This window comes from Grampus griseus (assembly GCF_964374135.1).
Source record: "Grampus griseus genome assembly, chromosome: 16".
NCBI lineage: Eukaryota > Metazoa > Chordata > Mammalia > Artiodactyla > Delphinidae > Grampus > Grampus griseus.
The window spans coordinates 25,776,857-25,799,977 of NC_139010.1; the positions used below are offsets into that span (position 1 = coordinate 25,776,857).

At 54.9% G+C, this 23,121-nt stretch overlaps 1 protein-coding gene across 1 annotated transcript in view; it reads left to right on the plus strand.

Moving 5' to 3' along the window:
- LOC309834716 (cadherin-23) overlaps window positions 1-23,121 on the plus strand; it is a gene marked incomplete at both ends in the record, with an annotated part of 313,077 nt that overhangs the window by 114,572 nt on the left and 175,384 nt on the right. Inside the window, 3 exons of the mRNA XM_082673735.1 lie at window positions 7,090-7,284; window positions 10,915-11,043; window positions 19,557-19,635. Of these exons, the coding sequence (XP_082529861.1) occupies window positions 7,090-7,284; window positions 10,915-11,043; window positions 19,557-19,635 (403 nt within the window). The remainder of the gene's footprint in view (window positions 1-7,089; window positions 7,285-10,914; window positions 11,044-19,556; window positions 19,636-23,121) is intronic.

Sequence of the window (23,121 nt, forward strand, 5' to 3'; positions counted from 1 at the left end):
GTGCAAATTTTGAGATACCTTCTTCCTTCTGAAATTCTCTTTGGGCTAAAGCTCCCCACCAACCCTCTCTTCTCTAATCCCGCCAACCTGAATCTCCCATCTTTGGGTCCCTTGTCATCCCCAGCCCTTCCACAGAGGAAATGAACCACTTCCGCTTGAGCAGGGGCCCTGAGCTCACTTTCCACCCTCATCTGCAGGGTCCCCAAGGTCTGGAGACACAGAGGTGACCTGATTTTGAATCCTTCTCCCACCACTTACAAGCTGTGTGACTTTGGACAAGTTGCTTCATTTCTCTGAGCTTCCATTTCCCCCATCAGGGAAAAGGAGGTAATGAGATACAATTTGTAAACATGCTGACGGATGAAGGGTGGAATCCCTGCCCTGCCCTGCCTCAGGGACCAGCAGCCCAGCCTCTGAGCCACAAGCTTGGCCCTGGAGGGTCTATTCCCAGCTCGGAGCCACCGAGGCGCCCTCACCTTGTCGGAACTCCATCTGTCAGGAATTTATTACTAATGCATTTTATAACAGGCTTTATAATAAGATATTAAAGACTGTGGCAGCATCTAGCAAGCATTCCATAAATATTAATAACGCCTTTAGAGGTGGCACCTATCGTGGAAACGGTTGGGCTTGTTCCGAGGTTTGTTCCAGGGTTGAGAATAAATCTAGCGGGCGGGGAAGGAGGGTGCACTGCGAAGATGAGCGAGTATGGCGTGCTGTTTTCTTTTTCCCATCTTCCTTTCTCTTGGTGCTTTGAATTTTTATAATACTTCTTTTCCTTTGTTCACAACTTTTCCTCCGTAATGTGTCTTTTGCTCCCTTAACTTTTCCTCTCCTTTCTCCCCAACTTTCTTCCCTCTTTCTTCTCTCACAAACTCTCTCCCTCCCATGCCCATTTCCCTTTGGCCCCCAGTTCAGCCCCTTTCATCACCCCATCCTATTTTTCTTTGACCCCCTGTGGTCTTCCTGCCGCCTTTCGCCTGGTCTCCTTTCCCCTTGCTTTACACTCTCTCCATCTCTGTTTCCCCTGTCCTGCGCTCTGCCTCTCTGTCTGGCCCTCTTCCTGCCTCGCTGCCCGTGTGCCCCCCACCTCTTCCAGTGAGCACCCTGAGCCACCTCTGTAGAAGCCCGGAGTGTAACGTGACTCACACTGCGTTTGAGAAGTGAGCTATTTTTCATTATTATTAACGAACAAGATCTCTTGCACGGTAGAACTTTGCCAGAGTCTATTCCCTTGTCACCCCAAGAGCAGCAAAAAGATTTATTTGTCTCTGAATTGCGCAGGGTGGCCCATTTACAGCAGGTCCATCAGAAGTGATGTGGAGCTTAAATGTGAGCTGGAAGAGGCAGGGGCCTGCCCTGTATGCGACCTGCGTGGAGTGGGCCCCTCGCTGAGAGGGACAGCCCAGCAGGGGCAAGGGATTTGCAGGGGATGATGCCTAAACACACTCCCCGGACCCCAGGCAGCGTGGGCGGTGCATCTGGGGAGATTTCCCTTGAAATGACTCAGAAGCAGTGAGGGAGAGGATGGGGTTGGACAGGGGATGCAGTGGAAGAAGGGGCTCTGGAAGCAGAGTTGGGACAGAGAAGTGCGCTAAGAGGCCTGTTTTAGGAACAGGAGTAATCACGCCCTGTGGGGCCTTTCCTCCCAAGACCAGCTGCTCCTTTCCAGCAAAAAGGTGGAACCAGAGTTGCCCTAGAATGGGGCTGCACGCCCCCCCCCCCAGCCGAAATGGGCCTTTTGGCTCTGCCTGCACAGCCCAGGCCCACCTGGCTATGGTTCTGTAGACCCTGAACTCCAAGGCCAGACACCGTAGGGGGTAGGGGGCGCCTTCCCCCTGGTCTCCTGTCTCCAGGCAGGCAGAAACTGGCTCTCTGGGGCATCCTCCTCCAGGCCTGTCCTGGCTAATTGTGTCAAGCCCACACCCCTGCCACCCCACATACATGCTGATCATTTCAATGGCCTGGATGGATTTGCATGTTAAAAGGAGTGTCTGGGGACACTTAGAAAGAAGAGGGAGCCGGCATTCCTTCACCCAGGCTGCAGGCCGCTTTCTTTTTCTTTTTTTTTTTTTAAATCTTTATTGGAGTATAATTGCTTTACAATGGTGTGTTAGTTTCTGCTTTATAACAAAGTGAATCAGTTACACATATACATATGTTCCCATATCTCTTCCCTCTTGCTTCTCCCTCCCTCCTACCCTCCCTATCCCACCCCTCTAGGTGGTCACAAAGCACTGAACTGATCTCCCTGTGCTATGTGGCTGCTTCCCACTAGCTATCTGTTTTACATTTGGTAGTGTATATATGTCCATGCCACTCTCTCACTTTGTCCCAGCTTACCCTTCCCCCTCCCCATATCCTCAAGTCCGTTCTCTAGTAGGTCTGTGTCTTTATTCCTGTCTTACCCCTAGGTTCTTCATGACATTTTTTTCTTCTCCCCATATTACTTCCTGTGCCCTCAACACTCAGCAGTACTGGCCATGAGCTTTGCTCTCTGTGGCCCAGCTGTGGGCCTTAAAGGGGCCAAATCCCAGCAGGCGAGGGGCAGGGTTAGCCTGCGGCAGAGCTGTGGGGTGAGGAGGAATTGCCCGCGGCTGGATGTGTTCTGGGGGTGCCAGTGGGGCAAGGAGCCAAGACCTATGCAGGGCAGAGTGAGCAAGTGGTACCAACAGGAAGGACAGCGTGGACTGTGTCTCAACACCACAGCCAGGGACAGGAAGGGAGGGCCAGACAGGGGCTGTGAAGGCTGGGGCCAGGGAGGCCCTCAGAGACCCTTGTCTCTGCTTTTCTTCTTCACCGTGCTCTGTTCTCACTGCAGATGGGCTTCCTCTGCCACCCTGTAACTGTGGCTTCTGTGTGACTTCCGGCCTGTCATGGTGCCCACTCTACCCCAACCAGGTAGCAAGAATCTTTTTTTCAGTTCCCCACAGAAAACTGATTGAGTTTCCAAGGCCCCATCTGATTGGCCCGCTTGAGTCAGGTGGTTACCCCTGGACCAATCACATGTGGCCTAGGCCTGAAGCCACTTGGTACAAACATGAACACCTAGGTCCATCCCTTTGAGCAGAGCTGTGGGCATAAAGAGCATCTCTACTCGGAAGGCGGGTGGGCAGGGAGGCAGTGGTTGGTGTCTCCGGGTGAGGTGAGAAAAGCACTTATATATGAGTCAGAGCACCCAGTTTCCAGTCACAGCTCTACCATTAACCACTTGTGAGATGGAGAGCGTGGAAGCGCATCCCCTCACTCTTCCCATCTATAAAATGGGAGACTAGGCTGGCTAATCTCCAAGGTTCCTTCCAGCTTCTACATTCAAGCCGTCCCTGAGGGGTGTGTGGTCAGGCCTGGCCTTCGTGCTCAGGAGCTTCCTTGGCCTCCAAGCACCCCTCCCACCCCTGCCTCAGATCCCACCCCTCCCAGCTCTTTGCCAGGCCTATTTAAAACCATTTCTAAGTTATGCAGAAATTGAATAGGTTTTCACTGCAGGGCATGAAACATAATCCAAGAAGGTCGGACACAGGACCATCCCTTATTTTCCCCCTTTTCCTGTCTTCTTGGACCTTGCTCTTAAATCCTCTGATCACAGCCTTCACCCTGGACCATTCGGTATGGATGGGTGAAATACTCTCTCCTCCCTGAGGCAGGGGGCTGGAGAGCTGATGTTCTCGCAGGAGCCGTCCCTCTCCTCTGGGCACTAGCTCCACGTGGCATGTACTCTGAAGTGCTGTCTCGCTGCCTCACAGGGGGCTGGTCACTCTGAAATCGGAACATGTCCATCCCTCTCGTGGCAGGAACTACAGGCTTCGACAGCGTGCTTTGTTCTGGAGCTGGGGGCTGATGTCGGCACTCCTGCGATGTGCATGTTGGACCTAGAGATGGGGGCGGGGGGAAGAGAGAGAGCTGTAGGTTAGCTGAGAACCTCATAAAGACCTCCTCGAGACCAGTGCCGCCGTGGTGGCGTGTTGGGGTGGAGGCTGGCTTCGCTGAGCCCAGCACCCGGGGAGTACAGTTTCTGGGGTTTTGCACATGGTGGCTCGGGGTAGGTCCTTGCAGAGTACCTGGGTCCATCAGGGTCCCCCAGGAAACAGTTCATCTCGGATAGTTTCGATAAAGGCATTTCGGTGAAGAGACAACTTCCAGAGGGGGGCAGACCTAGGGGGACATGAAGGGACGTTGAGGCACCAGAGACTAGCAGCAATGGGAAGCTCTTTCTACTCCTAGGGCTGGAGGGGCAAGGGGAGGGGCTGGAGCGCACTGAAAACTGGGCCAGGGAGGAGAGGCTGCTGGGTTGGAGCTAGAGGGATTGGGGAAGTGATGCCCCAAACTCTTTCTCCTCCCCAAACTCTGAGCTCCTACCAGCCCCTCCCATTGGCAGAAGCCAGCCTCCTAGGGAGCCTAGGAATGCAGTCCCCTGAGGCCGCCCCGGGTGGGGGAGGCGGGGCGGGGTGGTGTCATGGCAGAGCAGGGTACTCGGTAGATCTGGGGATTGCAGACAGGGAATGCCCAGTGCAGTAGCATTAATAGTCATCGTGTTTCTTTATGCCTCCCTGCCCTACCCTTGAAGGTGTTCTTGTCGGCCATCCTCTAGAAGGCATTCAGGCAATGAAATCACAACTGCCGTCTTCTAAGCACTTATTATGTGCCGGGAAGTTTACACTCATGAGCTCGAGTGCTCTTCACATTAACCCTATGAGATATTATTAACTTCGGTTTACAGAGAGGGGACTAAGGATCAGAGAGATTAAGTAACTAGCCCAAAGACACACAGTGAGGCTCGGGTTTCAACAGAGGTCTTTCTATCCCTGAAATCCTAGCACTTGTCCAGTCTACCCCCTTGTGTACTTGATGCTCTTTTGGAGGGAGAGAGAGCATCTGTTTTCCAAGCCACTGAGATGGGTAGGGCAGACCTAGCAAAGGCAGAGCAGGTTCAGGAACTCAGAAGTGTAAGGGAGCCTGCTGGGTTGGAGAAATACAAATAGCTCTACCTGCCAGGAAATAGTAAGCTGATGAGAAAAGAAACTACACGTGATCTTAGCCAAAAGGCCAGGATGCGGCGCCTGCCAGGAACTGAAGTGTGGAGGGGGAGAAAGCGCAGGACCGCGGGGGCCTGTGTCCCGTGCAGAAGGGCACTGGGGCATCATGGATGGTATGGAGGAGAGGGTCCTTGCCCATCTGCCCCTGTCCTTACTGCTGGTTGGAGAAGGACAGGATCTGAGCCTGTCCGTTCAGGCTGACACTTGCCTGATGGGGGAGGGGCAGCACACTCAGAGAGAAACAATGGCAACGTCATGACATTGTCCTCTGGAGGCCCTTTCCAGACTGACTAGGGGCCTTGCAGAGAACACCCTTGCTTCCAGCAGCTAGTCCTGGGGAAGGGCTGACAGTGTACCCGAGAGTGGTCCCCAAAGAGAGAAGCTTCTCAAGGTAGTGCCAGGGCCCAGGTCATGGCCAGCAGCAGGGAGAGGGGGCAGTAATATGAATGCCCTCCTTGGAAGGAGCCCTGCAGGTGTCAGAAGGGACCCAGTCATTTGTCCCAGTGTAAAAAGATCCCAGAGGACTAGGAATGTTGTCTCTGCCCTCAGGGAACTTTCAGTCCAATCCCTCACTCCTGGCTGGGGGGTACCACCCATGCTGGCAGGTGACCTCAGCACTGTGCAGAAGAGTTAGGGAAAGAACCGCCATCGAGGTTTAGAGACGTGTTTAGAATAGAGCTTAAGAGCATAGGCTTAGCATTAACTGCACCTGAATTCAAGGCCTTCTCTGCCACTGCCTAGCTGTGTGACTTGGGTGAGTTACCTAACCTCTCTGAGCCTCAACTTCCTTTTCAAAAGTGGGATAATAGCAACCACCTAGAAATCTGCTTGTTACAGAGCTGACAGGTACAGCCTACTGTACAGACATGGCACATAACAGTCAGTCAGTCAGTCAGTCAGTCACCGGGAGCAAGGATTGTTTCTTCCTTTCTGTCTCTGGGCAGAGCCTCGTTAAGTTGCCTGTCTTCAGATGTGTCCAGAGCTCACTAAGTTAGGAATAAATTTACTCACGCAGAATTTTGCAGTCATGACTTACATGCCAGGCATTGTGGTGGGCGCGGCGGTGATGAGAGCTGACAGTTGGGCAGAGGATGCGAATACGCAGATACTTAGAATACAATGTGCTAAATGCTGTCATAGGGATTCGTTCATGTCTTCATAAAGGGTATTTACTGGACACCTGCCATGCGCCAGGCACCGTGCTGGGCAAGGCAGATAGAACCCTAAGGCTTCCATGGAGCACATGTGCTATGATGGAGACAGGCACTGGCCGAGGAATTACAGAAGAATTCTGGGTGATGAACCATTCCAGGGTGCTGTGGGACTCTGAGTATAAATAGTGGCAGGGGTTGGGGGCGTGGTAGGAGCTGACCTCGCTTAAGGGTCTGGAAGGCCTCCATGAAGAAGTTACATTTAACCAGAAACCCCAAGTCAGAAAGGGGCAGGGGTCTGTCTATACACAGTGTATAGCAGAGGGAATCATGGAAGGATCCCAGGAGGTGGTGATGTTTGAGCAGGCTTTGTGGGCCTCTCTGGTTACAGGCTGCCATGGCCCAGGCATGGCAGGTGGATGCCCCAACCATGGGCAAACCAGGTAATCTCTGTGAGCCAGGCAAGGTCCCCAGACTCTCTGCCACATCCCCATATCACTTACCTCCCAGCTCCCTGCCCTTGAAACCTCCAATACGCAGACTCCTGGCTGCCCTCCAGAGCAGCCCGTGCCTGAGGCTTGGGCAGCCAAGGGGCACCTGACAGTGAAAGCAAAACCGTCAAGAAACGGGGTTGGGGACCAAAAGACCCTCATGCGGAACTCCAGGACGAGCAGATCATCTTTGGAACTGGTGCTGTTACAGCCACCAGGAGGCCATCAAAAAAAGGAAAAAAAAATAGATGGTGCATTTTAAATTCCTCTGAACCCTCTTAGAATAAAAATGATAAAGCTGCAGGTCTGGCTGGCTGGAGGACCATGGTTAATGGGCTTTGGGGGAATAGTCACTGACGGAGGCAGCTGCTCCAAGCTCCAGCTCACCCTTTTATTTGCTTTTTTCACCCCCAGGACACGCCGGTGGGGACGCCCATCTTCATCGTGAATGCCACAGACCCCGACCTGGGTGCAGGCGGCAGCGTCCTCTTCTCCTTTCAGCCCCCCTCCCCGTTCTTTGCCATCGACAGTGCACGTGGCATTGTCACAGTGATCCAGGAGCTGGACTACGAGACCACGCAGGCCTACCAGCTCACCGTCAATGCCACGGTGAGTCCCGGCACCGGGGGCCCAGACAACCAGATGTCAGCCTCTTCCCACCCTCAAAGGGAGCACAGAACGTCAACCTCGTTCCCTGCTAGTCAAGGCTCATAATGGTGATGCTGGTGATCAACAACAGCTGATGTTGCTGAGGGTCCGTGCTCTGTCCCTGGTGCTGTGCAGAGCACTCAAATGGATTGTCTCCAGTAAACCTCACAACAGCCCTATGTCATAAAAGTTAAAGGACCCATTTTACAGATGAGGAAATCGAGGCACAGGAGCAATTCCGTGACTTGCCCACAGTCACCCAGCAGCTGGACTCCAGTGCCTGCACTGGTAACCCCGTGGGGCATTCCTAGTGCAGGGTGTCCTCTCACTCTGTGGGACACAGGACAGAGGTGTCAACCCAGCTGTGTCCTGACACCACCCAACATGCAGGGGCCAGAGGGTCCAAGCAAACTAGCCACTGCTCTAGAGTGGTGATTCTTACACAGAAGAGAGCACCCGTCTGCACCAAGCGCCGTGCTGAGTCCTGGGAATTCCAGGATGAGTTAGTCAGGAGAGGGCGGTGGGAGAGCAATAACTATCCCATTTTATAGCTGACACTGTTGAGACTCACAAGCTGATAAGTAGTGGGCAGCAGGAACCCAAACCCGGGTGTTCTGACCCCCTAGTCCACTACCCCCATGGTCAGGAGTCTCTGAGTCTCCAGAACAGCACTGCTGCTTGGACACTGTTGCCAGCTGTTATCAAGGGCCTGGGGGCCAGGCAGGCCACACCCTCAGTAGGGTTCCTCCCCTGCACGCCCCTCTTCCCCGCTCCTGGAGCCTTCAGCCAGCAGCAGGGCGAGCCGGCCTGCTGTCCCTTAGATCTCTGTTTACAAAGCTCAGGTCAACAGTGAAACAAATCACAGGAGTCCCTCTTGACCCTCCAGGACCCATCAGCCTGGCACACAGCATCCACCGCCTGGCCCCATGTCACTGCGAGGGGGCTTCCAGTAGCGCTGGGGGCTCCACTTGCAGTGACATGGGGCCAGAGCCCAGGGGAAGACACACTGGATTGGGTCCAGGGTCCAGTTTGAAAGATGGCGTTCCCCCAGGATTGGACAAGATCCAGAGAGGCCCCCCAAACCAGGAAATGCAAACTTTTCCTTTGTACCTGGTCCAGCGGCCCCTGGGGAGGCCACTGCTGATGACACCCACATTCCTTCCTTCTCCCCTGCTTAAGTGGTAGTGGCCCGGGAGGACGTGTGTGCTGCTATTCGGAAAACTGACTTCTGGGATCAAGGGCACTTGCAAGGCCAGAATCCACTTTTTGGACACGCCTGTGCCCTCCCGCAGTGCCTTGCACACCCGCTTGGGGTGGTGATCCTCCTGCCACTCTCCATTTGCACACACCTGGGCCCAGAAATGCACAGATGCTTGCTCTCTTTCTCACTATGAACTCGTCCCTGTGGGATATTTTCCATCTACCATAAAAATGGCTTTGGGCCAGTGGGGAAGAGAGCAGAGCTGGCCACAGGCACGAATCTGGGTGGCCAGGCCTGTGAAGAGGTCTAGCCTCAAGCTGGGATGGTGAAGCAGTTAAATTGCCATTAATCTTCCAGAGATCAGGCCTTGAAGCAGCGGGAGAGGAGGGGCCCTAGAGCTCCCTTGGGTCGTGATGGCTCCCCCACCTGATGCACAAGCCCCTCTCAGGGCTGACGCTGTGCCCTTGGCCTCTGGGCATTTCCTCAAGGAGATTCTCCTGTGTGGCATTGCAGGGAGCAGTGTGGGTCCCCAGCCACTACTGGGTGGGTAGCGGGTGGGGAAATGTGGGACTCCCCTGGGAACAAGCTGCTGAGAGCTGTAGGTGCCAGAGTGACAGCTGGAAGCCTGTCCAGGTGCCTGCTCAGCCACGTGTGCCCACTGCCATCCCCTTTCCCCAGCCGTGGGGTCCAGGGTGGGCTGGACGGGGGCATCCGTGGCAGGAGCAGGGCTGCAGCCACAGGTGTGGGACAGGAAGGGCAGGTGCCACGCTGGACAAAGCCAGCAGCCCACAGAAGCCTGGTAATGGCCAATCAGAACCACTGGCATCCCCGGCCCCAGAGTTCAAACGACTTCCTGCCAGGCTTCACCCTCTGGTCCTATCTGCCTAGTGGTCATTCCAGGGCCTAGCTGAGAGCTCTCACCATGGTGGTCCCCAAGCCTGGATTGTGAGCCCCATCATCTTGGAGGCTGGGAGACTGTCTCCCCTGTGGTCCAAGGGGCCCAGCTCCCCCTGCCTCCAGACTCTCCCCTCCCTTGCTGCACCCACGACCCATCCCCAAAGCCCCTCCATCCTCTCCCCGGCTGCCCCTGAGGACTCGTAGGCCAGCCAGCCCTTCCTTCTCCTCGAAGGCTCAGCAGCTGTGTCTCTGGAGGGCCGGAGCAGGCACTAGGCTTGCTGTAACATGGGGAACGCCTCGCATCACTCACATCACCCCAGACAGACCAAGGGAGATCTAACCCAAGGACAGTCCCTCCTCAAACCCCAAACCAGAGAATTTACAAGGCCTGGAGTCCATAGAGGTCATTCCGGGTGTCCCTTCATCTCACAGAAGAGGAAGTTGAGACTCCAAAAGGGGAGAGAACTTATTCGAGGTGACCCAGCAAGTTAGCACCTGGGCTGATATTAGGGCCCCAGATCCAGACAGAGCAAGTTTTTATGTCAAAAGGACCTAAGTTTGAGTCCTGGCTATACACTTACCAGATGTGTGACTCGGGGCAAGTTACTTAACCTCTCTGAGTCTCTGTTAAATCTGCATAATGGGCACATAATACCTACAAAAGCAAGTGAAGTGTATAGTACAGAGCCTGGTATATAATCTCTTCAGCATGTAGTTTCTGTTCTTGCTGGCTATCGTGATTCAGTAGCAGCAGCTATTTAAGCAGTTTATCACGTTTAGGGGAATAGAAGATGGGTTTGGGGTTTCCTTTCTTGGTGAGCTTTCGCAGGACCACATTTCCAGCTAGGAGGGTTTAAACATTGCCTGCCTGGCCACATGGCCTGCATGACCTCTCAGGATTCCTTCCCAGAGTCCCACAAATGTCACAGGCCCTGGAGCGCCCCCTACTGGTTCTAAAGGAAAAGTTGCTTGACCGGTAAACCCAGCGTGTAGAGCAGGGATACAGGTTCCGGAGTAGCCCCCTCTGTGGTCAAAGGGCCTTTCTTCTGAGGAACCCCCATCCTAGTCAATTCCCTTGCTGCCCTTGGATGAGAGGGGGCAGGAAGTGGGCATGGAGGGGGCAGTGGCCCCTGACTGAATCCAGAGAAGGAGCTAAGGGCAGCACCATCGCTTTACCCCAAGGGCAGTCAGGCCTAGGCTGGGCGGGGCCAGAGATGCGGCTCTACCCCAGGCCTGCTTTGTGACAGTGGATAAGCCGCCTTCCACTAGGCCTTGGGGACCCTGTTTGTGTTTTCCTGCACAGGTCAGAGATCACTGAAGGTTCTTAGAGTTCCTGAGCTCCGTGTGCTAATGCCCTTCCCTGGGGGAGTGTGGGAATACATGTGTACGCATGTGCACACGTGTTTGTGCACGTGGGTGTCGTGTGTGTGTCCATGTGTGTGCATGCCCACAACATCACTTAACCTAAGGCTGTGTATTCTTTGTTCTCTAAGGATCAAGACAAGACCAGGCCTCTGTCCACGCTGGCCAACTTGGCCATCATCATCACAGACGTCCAGGACATGGACCCCATCTTCATCAACCTGCCTTACAGCACCAACGTCTATGAGCATTCTCCTCTGGTAAGACCCTCCCCGGCCCTTGTGAGACTTCCCTCTGCACCTCTGGTAGGGATGGGGGCCCTGTTTGGTGGGATGGGCTCCTTGGCGTTTCCTACTCCCCCAAACCCCTATGCATGGCAGTGATGGGTGGCCCAGCACAGTGAAAACCCAATCCCCTCTTATACCACACCCCACCTCCTCGTTCTCTCACTTCATCCCTGGAGGGCTCTGAGTGGCAAAGAGCAAAGACTGGCTAGTGCAAGCGAAGGGCAGCAGTTCAGAAGGATTCACATGAGATGACGGGGATGCCCGTGGAAAATCCAGCCTGGGCTGGAGAGCAAATGCGGACTCAGCCAGGCTCCCCAAAACATCAGTGGGGCTCAGCCATGCCCCCCACGTGTCAGTCAGTCAATCTGCCTCTCTCAGCCAGCCATCACTGCCCAAGGTGGCGGCCACCTGCCATCCGCCCCACAGGCCTTCCTAGGCTTGGCTCTTCCCTAAGAACTCACAGCTCTGGCTGCCCCTTCTGACTGCCCAGACTTTGGGTTTCCCAGGGCCACGTGTTCAAGAGAGGCACCTGATTGGCCGTGGTCTGATTTTTTTTTTGGCTGCGTTGGATCTTCGTTGCTGCATGCGAGCTTTCTCTAGTTGCAGCGAGCAGGGGCTACTCTTCGTTGTGGTGTGTGGGCTTCTCATTGCAGTGGTTTCTCTTGTTGTGGAGCACGGGCTCTAAGCGCGTGGGCTTCAGTAGTTGTGATGCGCAGACTCAGTAGTTGTGGTGCACGGGCTTAGTTGCTCCGTGGCATATGGGATCTTCCCGGACCAGGGCTCGAACCCATGTCCCCTGCATTGGCAGGGGGATTCTTAACCACTGCGCCACCAGGGAAGCCTGGCCATGGTGTGATTTTGTGCCATGTCACAAGGTCAGAGGTCACCAGCCAGCCTGTAGATTGGCTGCCCGTGGGCCATGTTTCCACCATGGTTGTCAGCTGTGACTGGGGGTCTTAGAGACAAAGCATGCCGCTGCCCCCGGGCAGGGGCTGTGGGTGGGCAACTTTGCTCAGCTGTGGGCCAGGCAGGCAGTACTAGGCATCCCTTGTCTGGTAGCCATCCCTGCTTTCGTACAGACTAGAACAGAACACCCGCTGTGGGCTGATGAATTGGAAAAAGGTGGCTCCTCGGGCAAACACAACCCCTGGACATGCAGCTCGGGGAACAGCTCTGTGGAAAGAAAACTGTGCCCCTCCTTCTGGGAACTAAACGTGCTTAGAGGAAAGACGCAGCTTTGAGAGCCAAGGGGGGCACACACCTGAACGTGTGGCTGTTCAGCGCCCCACGTGCATGTCTGCACAGGCTCTCAGAGTTGGGTACAAGTGAGAGGCAGGCTCCCCCGACCGGAGTGCAGGCCATGCTCCTAGACCACCACAGACCAGGAAGCCTGCCCTCCGAGTTTGGGACCATGGTCTGTCCCGACCATTGGCCTCCTCCAAGCACCATACTGCAGCCTCCAGGTATGAGGGGGTATCCACTTCTTGGGGCCGCTTGTGGGCTGGAGGGTCTGACGAACAAGTTGGCCTCCTGTTGCAGGTGTCTGAAGCTGCTTCGAGGGCAGAGGGAGACATCTGAATGTCCCCACCCCAGCCGTCTCTTTCTTGGTGGTCCATGGACAGCAGGAGCTTGGGCTTTCAAGACTGTAGGCTGCCTCCCTCAAAACCTCTTTGCTAATAAGCACTCATATTCTCCTCCCTGACTTTTCAGACGAGGTGGGCGCTTGCATCTGCCCCCAGCCCCTGGCCGTCCCTTCTTAGTGCTCAATGCTCCTGCACGGCTCACTCACCCTCGGCTCCTTTGCTGGACCGTGAGAGTAGCGCGGCAAGAATGGGGTCTGCTGTGAGCATAGCGCACCGTGGGTGCTCAGGAAGTGTTTTTGGAATGAGTGAATGAATGAACGAACGAACGAACAAACAAACAAACAAATGCCCTGGTCAGACCAGCCCTCTCGCTATCCTGTCATCCTCATCACCCTTTGTGCCTGCTCTGGTCACCAACCCCAAGTCCACCCATCTGTTGGTTCCCAGCTCACTGACGACCTTTCTTGGAATTTTTTCCTGGCTTCCTCCTCACTGGCCCAGGCATAGACATCCCTCTCCCCTCAGCTCTGCTGGAGTTCACCCTCCTTACGCTGCATGACTTCCCACTGAATTGTAGCCACACCTGTAACGTTCACCGACGTGTAAGTGGGTTACTTTGGGGCTCCTGGTCACCAAGGTGGCTGAGTCTTTGGGACCTGTGGGAACCTCCCACAGGCCTCCCAGGGCATCGTGCTCAGGGCTGAATGCAGGCAATATGGGCAAAGCCAGCTTGTCGATTGAAGTGAGGACATGATGGTGGCTGGGCAGCCAGGGGTCTCGGAGCAGGTCGCTGTACTGCCATGTACTTGCTTGGCCAAATCACATGACTTCCAGACCTCTTCCTCTTCGGGGAACCGGGGCTACAGCTGTCTCAATTGTGCCTCCCTAGCCTGGGGGTTTTAGAGATTGAAGCACCCAGCAGTGCCGGCATTAACAGACGTTAGAACGCCGCGGTTATGTGTTGGGATTGGGCTGGGGGGTCCCATCTTCAGCCTCATTTCAGTGTCTCGGTGCTCAGCAAGAGGGGTGTTGGTGTGAGTATCGTCCGAGACCTTCAGTTTGTCTTGTCTCTCCTGGCATCCCTGTATCGTAGCAGAGTAATACTAAATGTAGCTGTTACTACAGGTGTTCCTTCCGGATCTGCAGATTTCTGAGTTCGTCCAGCCATCCATTCCATTTTTCATTCTTTTACTCATCCTCTAGATGTTCATTAAGCCCCTGCTGCGTGCAGGGCCCTGTGCTAAGCCACGCTTTCCCGATGATTCCACGGGCCCCTGCTAGGATGACTCCTCAGAACAGGCAAACGGGGCCCTTTCTCCCCTTGTCTCCCGCGCTCCTTATGCTCGGTTTCTTGACATCTGACATGGTTCTTCCTCAGGATGAGGGACCTTGATATCTCTTTGCCTTGCCAGGGTTGTCCCTTTGGCCCCGCAAGGCCACTAAAGCCAATGTCTGGGGGGCTCCCAGGGAGCAGGTCTGAGTCCTGCCTCTTGGGTCATGACCAGGCGTGGGCAAGCCAGACAAGGAAGTAAGTTGGGAGATTCGGACTCTCCCAGCGCCCACAGAATCGCCTCCGTGTCCACACACCTCTGGCCTCCCTGCCTCCAGTCTTGAAAGTTCACCGCGTCCCTTGCACAGCTTCCCATACACCCTAAGCCTGATTTTTCCAGGCTTCTAATCCGTTTCCGTGCCTTGATCTGGGCCCTCCATGTCCCTTTACAGTGTGGAGCCCTGATTTAACGCAGCACTTTCCCGGCCAGTCCAGGGTAGAGGAGCTCCATGGCCTGATCAGTCCCCCAGGCTGGAGGACCCAGGAGTCCCCCATCCCCGGCCCTGCCTCTGCTGGCCCAGCGCCTCCATCCGGACCCTCACCCACTCTCCCTCACTCCCCCTTTTTATCTGCAGCTCCCAGCATGTTACGCCTCCCTCTATCAGTGTATCAGGTCAGCATGCCTCATCTAAAGTGTATATATTACCTAATAAAATTCTTCTTATTTGGGATTATTGCATCAAATTTTAATTTCCTCACTCGAGCAACAGCATGTCGGCCTGCCCGTCAGTGAAGGACCGATAGAAGGTGAAAAGAGCGGATAAACTGCACAAATTACTGCCAGCCGATGCCTATCAGCCCTTTGACTGGAATTGACTGGAATTAAGGACTGAGAAATAGGATTTTCTGCCTCAGAATCTGCTGTGGCAGCTCCTGTCGGAAGTCTCTTCCGGACCCATGGGCTGCCTCCCCCCAAGGGCGCCTCCCACTCCCGAAGCAAACTGCATGTCATCCTTTCAAGTCCTTAATCCTGTCATGGAAATGGGGGAGGGGCATGGTGCTGGGCCAGCAGAGAAAGAGGTAGACAGGCCCCCTGAGGCTCCAGCTTCAGCCACTCTCCTGGCCAGCTTCTTTGGAAGGAGGCAGCCACAGAAGGGAGAGTCCTGTTCCTTCTAGAGCAGTCCCAGCTCGTCTCAGCTCTGCCCCGACTTCCCTACTGGTACCCAAGCCTCAGAGGCTGGGGCTGCCTGGCACCCTCACTCACCCCCTCACCACACCTTGAGCCGCAATCTCCCCATATGTACCCTCACTGTGAGAGGTTGTGAGAAAAAAGTGAAGGAACCTATGCAGGAGCCCAGCACAGTGCTTGGCACACAGTAGGTGCTCAACTAATGCTAGCTCTCCCTGTGAGCTCCTAGCTCTTCTCTCTATAGAATTCCCAGAAAACGTCTTCCCTCCAGGGTGGGGATCATTAACCTGGGGTCCTGCGGGGCCTGCATTTTGCTGGAATTGTTTGGAACGTCACATGCATGCATAGTCTGGGAAGAGGCCTCTTAGCTTTCATCAGATGCGCACGGCGGTTCCAGGCTCCAGTGAATAGTGACAGTCACTTTTATAGCATTTTCTGTGCACCCAGTGCTGTTTCAAGTGCTTTCCATGTATCCCTTGTTGAGGTGTGGGACTGTTGTAATACCCACTTTATAGATGGGGAAAACCCAAACGGTGAGAAGTTAAGTAACTCACGCAAAGGATTCAGATCCAGACAGGCTGACCAGAGTCACACCCTTAACCTCCTTGCTGTACTGATCTTCCCCCAATAAGGAGTTGGGACCCTGCATGCCTGTGCACCTTTAGCTTCTCGGGGGAGGGGTTGGGGGCGGAGGTGGGGGCCTCATTTCCCAGGAAGCCTCCTGCTTGCAGTGTGGGTTCCTATGAAGGGAAGAAGCCCTGTGGCCAGGTGGGCCCCAACTCTAGCCCTTCTGCGCCCACCTACCTGCTCTCCTGGCCATACCCTGATGCACCCCAAGCTGGGGTACCTCTCTGGAGAGCCAGTCAAGCAGAGTGCACCCCTGTAGAGGGGCCCAGGCCCACGACGGGCACTTCTCCATCCTCTCATCTTTGGAAATAGTTTCAGTATATTGAAAATATAATCACTGAGACTGAAACAAGAGCGGTGGGTTCCCAGGAGCCCCTAGTCCTCCCTGTTAATTCCTTCTCATAACATTTCCAGTCTTTGTGGCTGCACTTGTATTAAAAGCTCAGGGTTTTATTAAAAATGGATTTATTTATCCAAAAAGATGAAAACCCAAACTTTGTCAGGAGCCTTTTAGAGCTCTCTTCGTGGAAGCTCAGGTGTGGCTCTTCCGGGGGAGAGCCAGCCTCCTTGCCGTCTGGTCCTGGCTCTCCCACTGGGCCATCTGAGCCCTGGCCCCCCAGGAGGACTCCAGGCTGCCAAGGGCAGGGCTACCCGTGGGGAGATTCTCACAGGGCTCTGAGGGCTGAGGGTTCCTTGACCACCACCTCCCCTCTTTGCACAGGCCAGCACTGGCCCCCTTCCCGTCCTCCTGAGGCTCACTGACCACTCCAGGCCCTGGTTGTACGTCTGCAAGCATGCAGCTGCCCCTTGAGGTTTATTGTTTAGCGACTGTCTGGAATGGTGCTTTGGTAGGCACTGGGCCCAGCTGACCTGGCAGGCCAGCCCCTGCCCTCAGCAGGCCAGGGGCAGCCAGGGGACCCTCATGCTGGAACACATGTGAGGCTCAGATTGCATGGGGCTGTGAAAGAGGGAGCTGACCCTGTGTTGAGAAAGCCCTTCCTGGCAGCTGGAGCCTCAGACCAGAGTCCTGGACTCTCAGGCCTGGGGACAAATCCAGGCCTCTCTTGTGTAAGGAGTGACACCAGGAAAGGCATACCCCCAAAAGACGCCCCCTGGAGTGATGGGGGGAGCCGTTTGTGTAGACCCTTCACATCTAATGCAGTGCTTCCCAGATGACCTCCCACGTACCCCTGGGTCTGAGGCTGTTAAGATGTTACACAAAAAGAATCTGTCTTCAGCTCAGAAGACGGGGGAGAACAAAGGGTAACAGATTTCTTTACTGCTTTACTACTTCTGGGAGCCTTTACCACATTAAAGCCCGTCGTGCATCTCCAAGGGAGGGACAGGGAATGTATGTTCTCCCATATTTGGCATGAATTAATACATGTAAAGTGCTTACACTAGTGCGTGGTACATAGCCACAACTTTCATAAATGACAGTTATCATTACTATAACGACCTGTTACAGAAGCAGCATCTCCTGGCAGGCAAGAGCATTTTGGAGCCAAAGTACCTGACCTTGAATCCTGGCTTCACCATTCCCTCTTCGCGGTGGGACCTTGGAAAGGCCACTTAACTCGTGGTGCTCAGTTTCCTCATCTGTAAAATAGGGCCGTCTCCCAGGGTAGTTGAGAGGGTGAAATGAGTTAATACATAAAAGGCGTTCGCAGCAGCGCCAGGCACATAGTGAGTGCTGGGGAAGGGCCCCTGCCGCCGCAGGTGCTTCACACTCTCTCACACAGCTCAGGTCCTCAGAACCCACTTCGACAGATGCGTCTTTAATAGCATCTTTCTCTGACTTTGTAACAGTCTGTTTCCTCCATGGGATCTAGCTAGAGCTCCTGGGCGGGGGGGAAGAGCGGGGAGTGCAAAGGAAGGAGCCAGACCTGCTTTCTGTGTGGCCTCCGCCTCTGCGCTGTGTCCATTTCTCTGCTGGAGACGTTTCCCCTGCAACATTCTCACCTTCCCTCAGCCAAACCTGGGGGCGTTCAGGATTGCCGCACACCTGGGCTCAGGAGAGGCTGGAGTGACAGCTGTGCAGGGGAAGCACTGCCCCAGCAGGGTGAGGTGGCAGATGCCCCTCCTGTGTCCTGGCAGGGAGACCAGGAGGAGTCGGAGGCACCTTGCCCCCAGGGCACTCCCTCCAGGTCAGAGGCCTGCATGTCAGGAACTAGCCTCTTTCCACAGGAGAAGGTGCTCAGGTGGGGGTGGAGGGTGCAGCCTGCAGGCTTCAGTCTCCAGCTGATGACCAGTGAATATGTGAGAGGCACCAATGCCACAAGAGACGTTCATTAGACATGCAAATGCCAGGGTTGATATCTCCCTAGGGGTTGGGGACAAGGCTGTCCTGCTCTCCATCAGTCAGGGGAACTGCAACCTGGGCCAGAATCTCAGGCAGGCATGGCTGGTGTGATAGGGCCTGGAGAGCAAAGCAAACATTGCCCTGGGTGAGGGGCGACTCAGCAAGTGGTGGTGGTGGCGAAGTTAGGATCCAATCATTTGTACGTTCATTTATTCAATCACTTGGCCAATCAATTGATACTTGAGTGTGTCCATTATATGCCAGCATCTCTTCCTAGTGAGTCGTAGGCCTCCAAACCCCTGCCGGTGTTGTGTCTTTTTTTTTTTTTTTTAAATTAATTAATTAATTTTTGGCTGCGTTGGGTCTTCGTTGCTGTGCACGGTCTTTCTCTAGTTGTGGCGAGCGGAGGCTACTCTTCTTTGTGGCCCACGGGCTTCTCATTGCAGTGGCTTTTCTCGTTGCAGAGCATGGGCTCTAGGCGTGCGGGCTTCAGTAGTTGTGGCGCACAAGCTTAGTTGCTCTGCGGCATGTGGGATCTTCCCGGACCAGGGCTCAAACCCGTGTCCCCTGCATTGGCAGGCGGATTATTAACCACTGCGCCACTAGGGAAGCCCCCTGGTGTTGTGTCTTTTGCCTGGAGCACCTTCCTTTTTGTTTTCTCTCTCTGGCAAACTCCCACTCACTCGTCATGAGCCATCCTAAATGTCACCATCTGTACAACTCTTTCCTCCAGGTGGACTTGTACACTCTGGGGTACATTTACGCATCTAAGCAACCTCATATCTGTATAGCAGTGTCTGTGCATATTGTGTGCTCCCCAAAAGCAGGGGTCCCCGAATCCCCATGTGGGAGTCCCAGCCCCTAGCCCCTTCTCCCCCAGTGCTGCAGGGAGAATGAATGGGGTGTGGGGCAGAGCCATGTGAGGCAGGAACTGCTGGTTGTAGTGTCGGATGGGGCTTGTTTCAGAGGACCATGGTGGCCTCCATGGTTGTCACAGTCATCCCTGGAGATACTCATTTTCAGGGTTTATGATGCTTTCATTCAGAGTAGTTGATTCATGATCTTCTCCTTTACTCAGGCCTTACTGAAAACTGAGTTGTTGTTATTCATATTAAGGTGGGGAAAAACAGACCAGAGGGGTGCAGCAAACTTCCTGAGGTCACACAGCATTGATGTGTGTTCGAGATAGAGACCAGACCTCTTGTCCTCCTGCTGGATGCTCCTCCATCAGCTCTTCTTCCCTGGGTGGTTTGTTCGAATGAGGGGAGTTGGGGAGGGGAAGGGGAAGCAAGAGAATCAGCAAGATTGGGCCTCTCCAGTGGACATGGAGGTGTTTGCCCGGGGGCCTCAGCATATGTCCCAGGGATGATGGCCTGTGTACTCGGTACCTACTTCCTAGGCTGGCCAGGAAGTCCCCATGGGGAGGGAAGCTGTGGGTGCCGGGACAGCTACAAAGAAGAACAGCAGCCTGGGGGCTGGGCGACCAAACTCAAGTCCTTTCTCTTTCCCACCCAGGGCACGACGGTGCGTGTTATCACCGCCATCGACCAGGATAAAGGACGTCCCCGGGGGATTGGCTACACCATCATCTCAGGTAAGGTCTGGGCTGCCCTGGTCCCCCACCCCGACTCAAGAAGAGCTGCATTAGGAGTGTCAGGCTCTGCAGGACAGTGGAGAGATCTATGGCCATGTGGGACAGTGACATGAAGGGACCTGCCCCCAGGGACAACCTTGGCCAAAGGACCCAGGCAGGGAACTGACCGGCTAAAGGAGGGAGGAGCAGGGGAGGGGAAAAGGAGCTTGGAACAGAGGCTTAGGTGCCTGGGGCTGCTGGGTGGTGTTGGAAGGCAGGAGCGTGCGCCGCTGTCCGAGGTCTCAGGCTTCCGGGCACTTTGGGGCTCTGAGCCTAGGTCGTTGGTGACTCTTACCAGTGCTCTGGGATTTTCTTTGTTTTTCTTTACTCACTTGATGAAAAGATGGCAGCTGTTACATCACTTTAGAACTAATACAGCTGCAACTTCGGCTGATTTCATGCTCCTTTTACATTTCTGACCGTTAGAAAGTCATGTCTCGTCTGGAATGTTGCACGGAGGCACATAAGCCCTCCTTCCCCACCCAATCCCTTGGTTGAGCAGAACAGTGACTGAATGCAAAGAGGGTTCTGGTTGATGGGACCCCTCACCCCACGTCCCCACCCAAAGACTGACAAAGCAGCAGCTCCTTGGCTGTCTTGGGACTGGGTGGCTTTGGAGCAAGGCGGCTGGTGAGGTCCAGGAGAAACTGCTCACTCACTCACACACTCCAGACCTGTCCCTGTTCTCCCACCCACACCCACACCCCACACGTGGCCTCCCTGCCCAACCCGCTGGTGAGTGAACGGTCAGCCTGGTGCATCTGGGCAGGCCAGACTAATGGCCAGGAGGATGGCAGGCCACCAGGCCAGTGTCCGCCCCATTGCCCCGCCCTACCACACTGCCAAGAATAGAGAGTGGCACTTTGGGGGCATTTTCTCCCTGAAGCTCAAAAGGCACCGATGTGTGTAGTGATCAAGAACGTGGATGGAGTCTCCTGGGCATCCTGCCTGGGGTGGCTCTCCATACCTCAGTTTCTCATCCATAAAGTGGGAGCAATTAGAGTATCTACCTTAGGTGGTTCAAAAGTCAGAAGTCTCACTGTATGTCAAGAGCTTAATTAATTATTAAAGTACTTTATAAGTGTTAGCTGTTATTATTATTTCTGCCAGCAACTAATAATACCTTCCGGATGTTGAGGGTTAGCTGGTGTGAGGGAGACCCCTCACATCCTTGGAATGCACGAAATCAGGGCATTATGGGCTTCCTGTGACCTGCACCTTCTAGCATAACTGTTATTGTGCTTCTAAGCCCAGGGGACCCCAGGACCCAGAGCGAATGTCAGACCAGCTCATGTGGTCAGTAACAGCAGTGTGGGTTTGGGCCTCTGCTCCCCGCACCCCATTTCCTCCCCATTCTGATGCCCAGGACAGGACTCAACAAGAATTAAGCCCAATATGTACTTGTAGAATGAATGAATGAGCATCACTCTAGGGTAACGGGTATTCAAATTCCAGTATGCCCAAGAATCAGCTGGGGCTCCTACCAAAAATGCAGAGTCCTTGGCATGCGTGAAGATTCTCGTTCTGTGGCACTGCGGTGCAACCCAGGAAAGGTCCTTTCTCCCAGTGCTCCAGAGGTAGGTGGTCCTTAGGCCAGGATATGGAAAAGGAGGTCCTAGGAAGGAAGCCATTCTGTAGGAAGGCAGAGTCCTCCTGGGAATTAGGGGCCCTCTCCTGGTGAGCAGAGGAGATGGGAGGCCCATGCTGATACTGGTATCCTTCATGAGTTTGTCAAATTGGGAAGCAAAGCAAGTGCCTCCCAGTGACAGGAGGCTTGTGCTGGAGCTCTGAGGGAACACCGGTGAGCCCCAAGGGTGATGGAGTTGGGGGCCTAGTATGAGGTGGCAGCATGGGCAGGATACCTGGCTGGGTAAGGGATTGTCTCCTCATCTCATTGGCTCTGGGCTGCTTCCAGACATACTCCTAGGTGGGGGTGGGGAGCAGGGAGCCAGGGCCTGGCCTGAGGTCATGGACAGACTGGAAATAATGCCTGCAGTGACACTGGGAGGCCATCCTCCAGGGCATTGGTCCATTTCAGGTCCGTGCTGGGTGTCAGGCCACCAGCCCCAGACCCTCAGGTCCTCTCTAACCTTCAGAGATGGCCCCGGTCACCCCTTTCCTCCGGAGCAGGAGGCTGCAGGGCAGAGCTGCTTTGGTATCTGGGCTGGGCTCTGAAGCTTAGAGTCTGGGGGCAATTGCCTGAGGCAGCATCCTGTGAGATTTCCAGAGGCACGCTCTCCTGGGCCAGGTTCCCAAGTGCAAACAACAGGACGAGGAGGGAGACCCAGGATGTGAAACGACAGGTAGGGGATGTGTGTGAAGGTGGGGGCAGGAGGCAGAAAGTTCTGGAAGACCTGGAACACTTAGCATAGTTTTATAGGATTCCCGTTGCCAGCACAGATGTGCCTTCAGGGCTTTTAGAAAGGATGACAGATGGGTTTTCTCTTACCTGCCAACTTTGATTGATTGGTAATGGCTGCCCGAAGAGGACCAGGAAGCCAAGCAGGCTCAGTGCGGTAATCAGTTGGTAGAGTCTGCCATGGGTGTGGAAATGGAGGGGGCAGCACTGCGGCAAATGTCTGCCATCCTCTCGGTGAGGTAGCACTTGGCGGGGTGGCCACGATGGTCTTCATTGTCATGGGTATTTGTCGCCACCCGAGCGCACCCAAATCCTTTTCAGGCAGCTTGAGGAAAGGGCAGTCCTCTTTCTTCCCTTGCCATCCTGAGCACCTGGCTCCCCTGCCTGCCCTTCTCCCCGGGGCCTGGGCCGGTGTGGACTCCCTGTGAGCCAGCCTCAGCCCAAACCCAAGCAGGCAGGCAGGCAGGCAGGAGGGCACAGTCCCCAGGGGGACAGGTGGACAGAGGCTAGGATTTGGCCTTTTCTCTACTTCCCCCAGCCGGCCAGTGTAGACACTGCTGCAAAGAACATTGTCTGCCGAGGGCCTGGCCTCACACACCTGCCTCTCCAAGGGTGTTAAGTCGCAGCCCTCTCCCAGGTGGCTTGGCCGGTGCCTGTTTGGCTTGAAGCAAGAAGAAGGGATGCCCTCCCGGGCCCCTTCATGCTGACCGCCCCGCGCTGGCCCTGAGTGCCCAGTGTGGGAGCCTGCTCCAGCCCAGGTGCTCTGGAACCATTTTCATTAGAAAGAAAGAACTGAGGGCCTCAGGGTCTCCTGGAGCTGGGTGCGAGTCCTGAGGGCACCGTGGGTGACCCCCAGAGCCTGGGCAGGTGGTCTGCCTCGCACACAGGCCTGAGCCCGCAGGGATCCATGGCACAAGGTTAACCTGCCCAGCTCCCTGAGGCCCTGTCCCCTCCGGGCTGTTTACCGTCCCTGCAGCCGGGGGGATTTATGTCCGCACACCAGTGCTTTCCCCGTTACTAATGACCCCTCTGTTTTGCCAAGAACAAAGAGGCCTTCAGAGGTAAGTTATGGCTCCACTGCCATCAAT